Consider the following 12,668-nt stretch of genomic DNA (forward strand, 5'->3'; position numbering starts at 1 on the left):
AGGGCTGATCGGAGGCTCGAAGTTTTCGGACGACTCAGAGTCGGACTGTGGTCGGCATGGCAGAAAGAGTTTTTCTTCCTTCTCCCGTCTGCGTGAGATGTGGGACATTTGAGAGACTTTGAACTTTTTACTGTGCTCATGGACTTCTTCATCAAGTTATGGTTTTGTTGCACTGTTGTAACTATGTTATAATTATGTGGTTTTGTCAGTTTTTTCAATCTTGGTCTGTCCTGTGTTTTGTGATATCACACCGGAAGAAACATTGTATCATTTCTTAATGCATACATTACTAAATGACAATAAAAGAGGACTGCGTGTCTTCATAATCTAATCTAATCAAGCAGCAGAAGTATTTTATCTCACAGGTCATGCTTGCTGCCTTTTCTGGGATTATTAATATTTTAAGGATTTTAAAATCATTTATTGAGATACAGCGCTGAATAAGCCCTTTGAGCCACATTGCCCAGCAATTCCCCGATTTAATCCTAGCCTAATCATGAGAAAATGTACAGTGACCAATTAACCTAGCAACCTGCTTGTCTTTGGTCTGTGGGAGGAAACCAGAGCACCCAGAGGAAACCCACACGGTCACGGGGAGAACGTACAAACCCCTTACAGGCAGCGGCGGGAATCGAACATTGTAGGTGTACAGAGCGCTCTGTCCGCCAGAGAAAGCAGGATCTCCCAGTGGCCACACATTTTAATTCCACATCCCATTCCCATTCTGACAGGTCTATCCACGGCCACCTCTACTGTAAAGATGAAGCCACACTCAGGTTGGAGGAACAACACCTTATATTCCGTCTGGGTAGCCTCCAACCTGATGGCATGAACATTGACTTCTCTAACTTCCGCTAATGCCCCACCTCCCCCTCATACCCCATCCGTTATTTATATACACACAGTCTTTCTCTCACTCTCCTTTTTCTCCCTCTGTCCCTCTGACTATACTCCTTACCCATCCTCTGGGCTTTTCCCCCCCTTCCCCCTTTTCCTTCTCCCTGGGCCTCCTGCCCCATGATCCTCTCATATCCCTTTTGCCTATCACCTGTCCAGCTCTTGGCTCCATCCCTCCCCCTCCTGTCTTCTCCTATCATTTCGGATCTCCCACTCCCCCTCCCACTTTCAAATCTCTTACCATCTCTCTTTCAGTTAGTCCTGACGAAGGGTCTCGGCCCAAAACGTCGACTGTACCTCTTCCTAGAGATGCTGCCTGGCCTGCTACGTTCACCAGCAACTTTGATGTGTGTTGCTTGAATTTCCAGCATCTGCAGAATTCCTCGTGTTTGCGCTATCAACCCTCTTGGTAGGTTTCAATGAGGTAACCTCTCACTTCAGATTCCTGAGAGTGCTGGCCTAGCCTACTCAATCCCTCCGCAGATGACAGCCTTGCTATCTCAGAAGCCAGGCTGGTCAATCCTTGCTGATCTCCCTCAATTCCAGGTAAATCCCTTTTTGACAAAGAGAGCAAGTAATTAACATTACTCCTATTAGAATCCACACCTGGTCCTATTCTTGTAGCCAAATCCTTTTTTGATAAAGGCCTATGCATCAGGTAGAATTCATAATTATTTGTTGTACCTGCCAGTTAGCGTTTAGTGACTTGGGGGTAACGATCTCAGAGCTCCCTTTCAATATAAACCTTTCTCAAGTTTAAAAAAAAGCTCTGTATCTCTGCTTCACCTTCCAAGGTGGATCTCCCCTCACTTTGCCACGTTGTGCTCCATCAGCTAAAATGTTGTCCACTTATTGGGATTATCTATCTACAGACGAAGCCCTTCTCACCATTGGGCCCATCTATAAGGAAGTAGCCTCTATCATCGTCCAGGCCATGCTCTCTTCTCACGACTACCATCAGGCAGGAGGTACAGGAGTCTTAGGTGCCGTACCACCGGGTTCAGGAACAGTTATTACCTTTCAACCATCAGGCTCCTGAACCAGTGCAGGCAACATTATTCACCTCATCACTGAACTGATTCCACATCCTACAGGCTCACTTTCAAGAACTCTACAAATCATGTTCTCAGCATTATTTATTTATTGTTTAAAACTTCGCACAATTTGTCAACTCTTCCTCATTGATCGTTCGCCAGTCTTTACGTAAAATTCAGAACACCTTAAAGGTTAACTTGCAGGTAGAGTTGGTGGTGAGGAAGGCAAATGCAATGTTAACATTCATTTCAAGAGGTCTAGAATACGAGAGCAAGATGTGATGCTGAGGCTTTATAAGGCACTGGTGAGGCCTCACCTTGAGTATTGTGAACAGTTTTGGGTTCCTCATTGGAGAGGATTCAGAGGTTAGCAAGGATGATTCTGGGAATGAAGGGGTTATCATACAAGGAACATTTGTTGGCTCTGGGTCTGTACTTGCTGGAATTCAGAAGGATGAGGGGGGATCTCATTGAAACCTTTTGAATGTTGAAAGACCTAGACAGAGTAGATGTGGAAAGGATGTTTCTAGGACAAGAGGGTGAGCCTAGGACAAGAGGGCACAGCCTCAGGGTAGAGGGGCATCCAACTAAAACAGATGCGGAGAAATTTCTTTAGCCGGGGGTGGTGAATTTGTGGAATTTTTTTACCACAGGCAGCTGTGGAGGCCAGGTCGTTGGGTTTATTTAAGGCAGGGTTTGATTGGTTCTTGACTGGACATGCCATCAAAGGCTACGGGAAGAAGGCCGGGGAATGGGGCCGAAGGGGGGGAGAAATGGATCAGCCATGATTGAATGGCGGAGCAGACTCGACGGGCCAAATGGGCTAATTCTGCCCTTATGTCCTATGGTCTTTGTTTCTCGTAAATTCTATTTTATTTCTTTTTTTCCTGTGAATGCTTACAAGAAAGTGAATCTCAGGGTAGTGTATGGAGACAATTACACACTTCTGGTAACATAATTCTTGCACAGTTTTCTTAAGACAATCCGTTACATCCACAGAATCGGTTTGCCAAACATAACTTGCTGCCAAGTTAACCCCTTACCATAGCTGCTGTTGGTAGCCAAAGCATAGATTCGCACAGAATTAGACGAACAGTTCTCTGTGTTCTCGATGTCCAAGTCGCTAAACATCAACATGATACTCTTCCCCAGACCGACATCCAGCTCCCACCTGCATGATGTGTGATTCGGGTAGGTGCCAGGGTAGCCCTTGGAAGTTAAAGTGCCACTTTCAGGGCCAATAACTGTGTGCCCGCAGCCGTCACCTGCAAAAGGATGAACAAAGGACAGTAAGACTCCAGGAAATGTCAGATTGAGTCTTGCATTAAAATGATTAGAAAAGGTGGCAATTCTTTACTGTTTAAACAGGCAATAGCTGTCCAGCCAGCAATGACAAATTAAAAACACAAGGAAGTCTGCAAATGCTGGAAATCTAAAGCAACACACACACAAATACACCTGAAGTCCGGGACACAGGTACAACATAGTCAGGTCACCAGAGTTCTGGTTCACTGATCTAGACAAAATTTCAAACTTTTGTAAGACAGCCAGGGATTTGAAATTTTAGTAATTAAATCTGGATTTTTAAAAAAATGGCGCTGCTGTAGGCAGGAGACAAATTACTGGCGGTTCTCGAAATAGGAATTACAATTGAATACTTCATTAATAACACGATTACTGTTTAAAAAAAAAACTATGGTAAACATCACTGCAAACAATGAAGAGGCGAGCGAAGGCCAGGCTGACTTCAGGCGTGCAGGTGTGAGCAAGGTCGAAGCATATCCAAAAATGGAGTCGGAGATGGAGTCGGGGTGTGTGGAACGGAGGAGTTTTGGAGCCCGTCCACCTCATCCAAGAGCAGTCTAAGCGCCGGGCTGACTGGAAAGGTCGTGGTGGTGGTGTTGTAGGCCCAGAGCATATCGTCGCGAGAGAGTCCGGGTCTGATGTTTGAGGAATGACCTGATGTTTGGACAATTTAAATGCCAGGCCAGATGGATTGGAAAGACTGGGTGTCGGGACCAGAGGCCGTTTCAAGCCAGTTCTGCTCCACTGCTTCACTCTTCACTGCACTGAGGCTGTTGGCCTGCAGGCCTCATGACGTTTTGCCCTGTTGTGTGATGAACTGAGGCTCAGGCTGTGGGCCTACTCCAGGCTTTGTGTCTATAGACTCAATTTCATTCTGAATGTTGCTTGCTTGCTCTTACTGTTTGCAAAAATTGTTTCTTTTTTCTCTCTCCACACATTGGGTGCTTGTTGGTTTTTTTTAAAAATGGGTTCTTTTGGGTTTCTTGTTTCATGGCTGCCTGCAAGGAGACCATAAGACATAGGAGCAGAATTAGGCCATTCAGCCCTTCGAGCCCATTCCTCCATTTCATCATAGCAGATCCTGGGTTCCATTCAACCCCGTACACCTGCCCTCTCACCATATCCCCTGATGCCCCGTCCAATCAGGAATCTATCAACTTCCGCTTTAAATATACCCATAGACTTGGCCTCCACTGCAGTCTGTGGCAGAGCATTCCACAGATTCACCACTCTTTGGCTAAAAAAAATTTCATCCTTGCTTCTGTTCTAAAAGTTTGCCCCTCAATTTTGAGGCTGTGCCCTCTAGTTCTGGATAACCCCACCACCATAGGAAACATCCTCTCCACATCCACCCTATCTAGTCCTTTCAATATTCAGTAGGTTTCAATGAGATCCCTATGAATTCTTACTAAATTCCAGTGAGTACAGACCCAAAGCTGCCAGACGCTCCTCATAAGTCAACCTCTTCATCCCTGGAATCACCCTTGTGAACCTCTTCTGGACTCTCTCCAATGACAATACATCCTTTCTGAGATAAGCAGCCCAAAACTGTTGACAATACTCCGAGTGCGGCCTGACTAGTGTCTTATAAAGTCTCAGTATTATCTCCTCGCCTTTATATTCTATTCCCCTTGAAATAAATACCAACATTGCATTTGCCTTTTTCACCACAGACTCAACCTGTGAATTAACCTTCTGGGAGTCTTGCACGAGGACTCCCAAGTCCCTTTGCACTTCTCTCAACAAATCCAAGGGTGTATAATGTGTACTGTACATACTTTAATAATAAATGTACTTTGAACTTTAAAGAGCTTGCCTCTTGACAGTGAACAAGAAACTACCAGATTGTCAGAAAAATTCACAATTCGGTGACATCCTTCAGGAACAACATGGATAGAAGTTTATAGGGCTAAATCCGGGTAAACAATAGTTTGCTTTTCTTTTTCCAAAAGGGAACTGGAGAGACAGAACTCTCACAGGCCTGAAGGAACTTGCTTGCTGCCTGTTACGCCATTGGCGTTTAGGGCAGTAATAAAGGAGCTCCATCTCAGGCAGTGTTCACGGTTTCCTTCATCACGTCAGTAGCTTCCTCTTGGTTTTCACTTTTATCACTTCTGGGTGGAGATTCAGGAATACCGTCGCACTCAAGTGTAGAAGGATTTTTCATTGCTGTTTCCGTAACAATTTTATTTGACCAGTCAGGGTTGTGGGAGGAAGGCAAATGCAATGTTAGCATTCATTATGAGAGGACCAGAATATAAAAGCAAGGATGTAATGTTGAGGCTTTATAAAGCACCGGTGAGGCCTCACTTGGAGTTTTGTGAGCAGCTTTGGGCCCCTTATCTAAGGAAGGATGTGAAGTCATCGGAGAAGGTTCAAAGGAGTTTCACAAAGCTGATTGCAGGATTGAAAGGCTCGTCATATGAGAAGCATTTAATGGCTCTGGGCCTCTACTCACTGGAATTCAGAAGAATGAGGGGTGACTTCATTGAAACCTATCGAATGTTGAAAAGCCTCACTAGAGTGGATGTGGTAAGTGGTGGTAAGCAATCACCCCATACAGTGAAGAGACGAGCAAAGGCGAGGCTGACTCGAGTGTTGAGGTGTGCAGGTGCGATGCAAAGTCAGAGTGCGGTCAAGGCACGTTCAAGGAGAAATGGTCGGAGCAAGTTTCAGATGAAGTCGGGACGCGTGGAGTGCAGAAAAATCGGAGTGGAGAAGTTCCGGAGCCCGTCTATCTAAACCGAGAGCAAGATCCAATCAATCTAAGCGCTGGGCCGATTTGGAAATGTTGGGCGTGGGCTGGAACATGACTGAGGGGGCCAGGCCTACAGCATGTCGACGTGGTGGGGCCCAAGTCGTACAGCAAGGAACAACCCGATGCTTGGATGATTTAAACACCAGAATGGATGAATTGAAAAGGCAGGGTGTCAGGACCAGAGGTGAGGATTGAGCCAGTTCTTCTCACTGTTCTGTGATGTTTAATTTGCTCTTCGTTAAACTGAGACTGAGGCTGCGGGCCTACTCCTGCTGCTCTGGGCTTCATGTCTGTGGACGTCCTTTCATTCTGAATGTTGTCTGCTTGCTTTTATTGCTTGCATAACTTGTAGTTTTTTTCTCTTTCTGCACATTGGGTGTTTGCTGGTCTTTTTTAAAAATGAGTACTTTTGGGTTTCTTGTTTTGTGGCTGCCTGTAAGGAGATGAAGCTCAAGGCCGTATACTTTATACATTCTTCGATAATAATTGAGTTGAGAGTTAAGGGGCAAAAGTTTAGGGGTAACACGAGGGGGAACTTCTTTACTCAGAGAGTGGTGGCTGTGTGGAATGAGCTTCCAGCAGAAGTGGTTGAGGCAGGTTCGATGTTGTCATTTAAAGTTAAATTGGATAGATATATGGACAGGAAAGGAATGGAGGGTTGTGGGCTGAGTGCAGGTCGGTGGGACTAGGTGAGAGTAAGAGTTCGGCATGGACTAGAAGGGCCGAGATGGCCTGTTTCCATGCTGTAATTGTTATATGGTTATAAATGTACTTTGAACATACCAACTTTTCCCATAAGTCAGATACAAGCAGTTTCACTGAGGAAGAATTAGTTTGAACATTGAATTCCTGTGTAGTTACTATTGTAGAAAATCACAATATCCCACATCCAGTTTCCACAGCTTTAAAGTACTTTAAAATTAACATTGGTACTTTTATCATTGTATGCACGCAAGTACCATTACAAAGAAGGCACGACAGTTCCTCTGCTTTCTCAGAAGATTGCGAAGTTTTGGCATGTTATCTAACTTTGACTAACTTCTACAGAAGCACAGTGGAGAGTATCCTAATTTGTTCCATCATGACTTAGTACGATAACACCTACAAAAGCCTACAAAAAAAAAATGGTGGATAAAGCCCAGTCCATCAAAGGAAAAAACCCTCCCCACCATTGAGCAATCTGCAAGGAACAATGCTACAAATGGCGCCCATCGGCCAGGACCCTCATCACCCAGTCTGTGTCCTCCGTATGGGTTACCTGAAGAACCAACCAAAATCGCTCAGATACTGAGTGAGGGAATTGACACTGTGACAGACTTCCAAATAACTTGAATTCCAAATTGAAAAAAAGCACACTCGATTCCTTATTACATAACCGGCAAGGACAAGCAATGAAAATTAGTGATAAAGACGAAAAAAACTAGCGTAATTAGCGTAATAAGCGAAGTTGGCGGTAACAGAATTAACAATCTTAGAGAAACAAATGAAATAGGCAGTCAACAAAAAAAAAACTCATTCCCTGGCTGACCCCCTCTCTAACTAAACTAACGGCACAAAAGATGAATACATGACTACACTCACTCATTTCTACAATGCCATGACCCACGTGACAAATTACCGTAACCTGTAGGAGTGTCGACAAAAAAATTGACACGAGTGTAATTACTTCTAACGCACACTTTATATTTTTGGCCGGCAAGCAAAAGGCGACGTCGTGTATATATCTGAAAAAAACCCACCCCAAAACGTAATAACGTACAAGGAAACACGTAACATATATGGTGAACTTAATCCTTAACAGTCTGGGTGAATCCCACCTCATGAAATTAAGGAGTCCCTACAAGCCCATAATAAAAACGCGTAGCACAAAGTACAATACAGACAGAAAATAGATACATGGCTTGAACACTCTCTGTCCGCTGCTGTCTTTGGGAAGGAGGATCAGGAGCCTTAGGTCCCACACCAGCAGGTTCAGGAACAGTTACCCCTCAAGCATTTGGCTCCTGAATCAACACTGAGCTGATAACTAAACATAACCTATGGATTCAATTTTAAGTATTCTACAACACGTTCTCAATTTATTTATCATTTGTTTCCTTTTTTTTTGTATTTGAACAGTTCGCCAGTCTCTGTGTGTGGCTTTTTTCAGAATCTGAATCAGGTTTAATATCACCGGCATTTGGCGTGAAATTTGTTAACTTAGCAGCAGCAGTTCAATGCAATACATAATCTAGTAGAGAGAGAAAAAATAATAATAAATAAAATAAAACATAATAATAAACAAACAAGTAAATCAATTGTGTATATCCAATAGATTTTTTAAAATGTGTAAAAACAGAAATACTGTATATTAAAAGTGAGGTAGTGTCCAAAGCTTCAATGTCCATTTAGGAATGGGATGGCAGAGGGGAAGAAACTGTTCCTGAATCACTAAGTGTGGGCCTTCGATTTCTGTATCTCCTACCTGATGGTAACATTGAGAGAAGGGCATGCCCTGGGTGCTGGAGGTCATAAATAATGGACGTTGCCCCTTCTGAGACACCGCTCCCTAAAGACGTCCTGAGTACTTTGTAGGCTAGTGCCCAAGATGGAGCTGACTAGATTTACAACCTTCTTTCGGTCCTGTGCAGGAGTCCCTCCATACCAGACAGTGATGCAGCCTGTCAGAATGCTTTCCACGGTACAACTATAGAAGTTTGTATTGTACGCCACGGCGGCGTAGCGGTTAGCGCGACGCTGTTACAGCTCGGGGCGTTCGTAGAGTTCAGAGTTCAATTCCTGTAAGGAGTCTCTGATCATCGTTGCTGTAGAATGTGAGTGTTTTCTCTAGCTCCCCTGGTTTCCTCCTGCAATCCTGAGACGTATCGGCAGGTTCATCGGTCATCGTAAATAGTCCTGTATTTAGAATAAGGTTAATCTGGTTGTGGGGTTGCTTGAAGGAGTGGAAGACTTGCTCCATGCTCTATCGCTGTACAAACAAATTTCTTTGTTCTACTTTGAACACCTGCAAGAAAATAAATATCAGGGTAGCATATGGCAACTTTTATAATAAATTTACTTTGAACCTCAGCTATGGGTAAATAGCCACACTGCCTTGTGGGCAGCCTCGGGACAGATGAAGGCTACAGGAGGAAACCCAGACAGCAAATCCGGAGTAGAGCCCCTAAGACGGCTGGACATCTTCGAACATCCTTCCGGCAGCTCCTGGTGCCAAAAGTATTGCTTCATAAGCTTTCCTTTGGACTACACTGGTGGGGCCGTGAGGGGGATCTTGACGACTGGGCATCTCAGGATCTCCATATCTTCCGCCCAGGCTTGTGATGATGATCGTCATCACCCATTGTCCTTCGAGACAGACGGATGCCAGCCGCTTTGAACTGTGATTCAGTGCGTGGTGGAGAACTCTCTGATCAGTTGCATCACTGCCCTCGTACGGAGGCTCCGACGCACAGGATCGCAAGGGGCTGCAGAGGGTCGCAAACTCAGCCACCTCCCTCACGGGCACAACCCGCTCTACCATCGAGGCCATCTTCAAGAGGTGGCTGCTCAAGAAGGTGGTGTCCAACATTAAAGACCCTCACCACCTGAGACGTGCCCTCTTCTTGCTACTGCCATCAGCGAGGAGACACAGATGACCCAGACTCAACATCTTAGGAACAGCTTCTTCCCCTCTGCCAACAGATTTCTTACCAGCTTACGAGTCCATGAACCCACTCTCACTACTTGCGTTTTGCACTATTTATTCATTTATTTTTAAAAACTTTATATCTTGCACTGTACTACTATCGGGAAACAACAAATTCCACAGCATATTTCACAGATAAACCTGATTGTAGTCTAATGTTGTGTATTTAATATCTTAATAATATTTGAGTAATCTTGTATTTATCTTGGTTGAATAAGCATTCTTCTTCATTTAATTATGGGTTACATGTAAAAATATGTGAATTGCATACATCATCATTCTACCACATGATATGTACGTGCCTCACTTAAAGTAAACCCAAAGTTGGACTCCCTGCATCTTCTTTTGAAGTTACAAAACATCACACAATAGAAGAAGTTTCCTTGTCAGTTTCCAAAGCAAATCTCTTCAGTGACCTCCCACTGTAAATCAGCACCTACTTTCTGTTTGATTACCGTGAAGAAGTTACACGTGACTTTTTTTTTGAGTTGCTTGGTTGTCTTTTGAATAAACTAGTTGCTACGCCTCTTCCATAACTCCTGCAGGTGTTTATATTTCTCTTACTAAGTTTCCTGTCCGTTTGACAAAGATGTCTCTGCCACCCTGCCCTAAATATAATGGAGGCCACGCCAATTACAAGTGTGTCAAAATGGCTGTTGTGATGTGTCTAGTGGGCAGTGCTTGTCGCTCTCACTGTCAGCTTCCACTGCTGACCAGCAATCTTGTGAAAAAGACCACAAGATATAAGAGCAGAAGTAGGCCATTCGGCTCAGAGTCTACTCCGCCATTCAATCATGGGCTGGTCCAATTCTTCCAGTCATCCCCACACCCCTGCTTTCACCCCATACCCTTTGATGCCCTGGCTAATCAAGAACCTTTCTATCTATCGGGAGAGCTGAATGTGCAAGTCTCTCTCTGCCTCTCCAACAGCAAGCCTCTCGGCGGCACAAGGGAACTGAACTCCTTTCGGACTTAGGCTGAACGACAGAGGATGGGGAGGAGGTCTGGCCCCTACACACAGAGCACGCAGGCCCACTGGAGCGTGGACACGTCCTGGTGCTCGTGAACCAGATCCCCCACTGTGCTTAAAAAGCCCCTCTGCCTTGTGGGCAGCCTCAGGAAAGCTGAAGGCTATGGGAGTAAACCCAGACAGCAAATCCGGAGATAAGCCCCTAAGACGGCTTGACATCATTGAACATCTTTCTGGCAGCTCCTGCAGCCAAGCTGGTGCCAAACGTATTACTTCACAAGCTTTCATCAACTGTTTATTCATTTCCATAGATGCTGCCTGACCTGCTGACTTCCTCCAGCATTTTGGGTGTGTTGCTTTGGAGGAGAGGGATTCTGATAGGACAGAAGAGTGGACCCAAGGGAGAAAGGAAAGTACTGGTAGAGCTTGAGGCCTGGAGTTTGAATCCATTACATCAGTGGTCAGAGGCCCAGTGTCTGAGAGCCCAGGTCAGGGATGGGAATCTGCAATAGAGAGAGGTTGGAGTCAAGGACAAGAGTCCCAGAGATGGTCTGACAGGGGTTGGAGGTGTGTATGAATGGGTGAGGAAGGGGCTTGTGTTGCTGTTGCCAGACATCCCACCCTGCAAAAAGTCACTTCAGGGAGGTAGCACCATCAATTTGCGGGAGACTCCCAGAACTTCCGGGAGAGGTGGGATGTCTGCAATAGAGTAGCTCCTTAGCAGCTAGCCAGCTGGTTTAAATAACGTTAGCTACGCTAATGAACGAATGACACCCGTTAAACTCACCTCAACACGTCTTTTACAGTCTTAACCCACCATGGGCAATAGAAAAGTCACTGTTGCAAACAGTGCAGCGAGCAGCACTGTCATTATTTTTAACCCCTATTAGGCAAGGGTAAACTTTAGGGCAGTCTGGGGTGAGGTACGTTTTATATTTTCTTTTTTTGGAACACTCTCCCATGGCGCGCGTGCGCTCTCTCTCTCTCTCTCGGTCGCTCTCGTGTGCTCTCACGCTCTCTCTTGATCTCTCTCTCTCTCTCTCTCACACTCTCTCACTCGCTCGCTCTCAAAAAAATTGATTTCTGGGATATTGTATATAATTTGCGGGCATCAGGGAGCCACTATTAATATGCAGGAGACTCCCGGAACTTCCGGGAGAGGTGGGATGTCTGTGTCGCTGTCTTGTTCTGTTTTCTTGTTGCTTGTTCTGTTCTGCTGAACGTTGTGGCAAGCTAGAAGGTGATAGGTGAAGCTGGGTGGGCAGGAAAGGAAGGAATCTGATAAAAGTGGACAGTGGACCATAGGAGAAAGGGAAGGAGGAAGGGACCCAGGGGGAGGTTATAGGCATGTGAGGAGGAGAGTTAAGAGGCCAGATTGGGGAATGGAAGAGGACAGCTGAGGCTGCTCCGTCTGCTACACACTTAGTGTCCGTGAGCTTCGCGGCGACTTGACCTGCTATCTGATGAACTGAGGCTGAGGCCTTGGGCCTACGCCAGCTGCCACGGACCCCATTTGTTTTGGAATACTGCAGCTTGCTTTTATTATTTGCAGGATTTGCATTTCTTTTTCCCTCTTTCTCTGTGCATTGGGAGTTTTGTCTGTTTTTTTAAAAATTGGGTTCTTTTGGGATTCTTGCTTTGAGGCTGTCTGCAAGCAGCCAAATCTCAAGATTGTATCATTTATACGTACTTTGATAATAAATGTACTTTGAGTTATTTGAAGGGTTCTCCTCTTTTTTCACTCTCTAAAGTCTAGGCTAAACTTTTTCCATCAATAGGTGAAAGGGTATCAGGAAAGATTGGTTTAATGCACAAAAGTGTCCGAGGCGAAAGATCAATCACGAAGTTATCAGCTGACTGGGCTGGCAAAAGTGGGCCAAATAGTCAACGCCTCCCACTGCTTCTTGCGTTAAATCCCGTCAGTACCCTCTCCCCCCGCCCCCCCGTGCCCCCTCATCTCTTCCTGGAGTTGTTGTCTGTGGCTCCATTGATAACGTCCAGGATCTTGTACACTTTTGT

General features: G+C 45.2%; 1 protein-coding gene across 2 annotated transcripts in view; it reads right to left on the reverse strand.

Moving 5' to 3' along the window:
• The window catches only part of si:dkey-34d22.1 (discoidin, CUB and LCCL domain-containing protein 1), a 205,913-nt gene that overhangs the window by 168,726 nt on the left and 24,519 nt on the right, over positions 1–12,668 (reverse strand). For both annotated transcript variants that reach the window (XM_063034701.1, XM_063034700.1), the window contains exon 2: positions 2,975–3,196. In XM_063034701.1, the coding sequence (XP_062890771.1) occupies positions 2,975–3,196 (222 nt within the window). The remainder of the gene's footprint in view (positions 1–2,974; positions 3,197–12,668) is intronic.

This window comes from Mobula hypostoma, chromosome 28 (genome assembly GCF_963921235.1).
Source record: "Mobula hypostoma chromosome 28, sMobHyp1.1, whole genome shotgun sequence".
NCBI classification, from domain to species: domain Eukaryota; kingdom Metazoa; phylum Chordata; class Chondrichthyes; order Myliobatiformes; family Myliobatidae; genus Mobula; species Mobula hypostoma.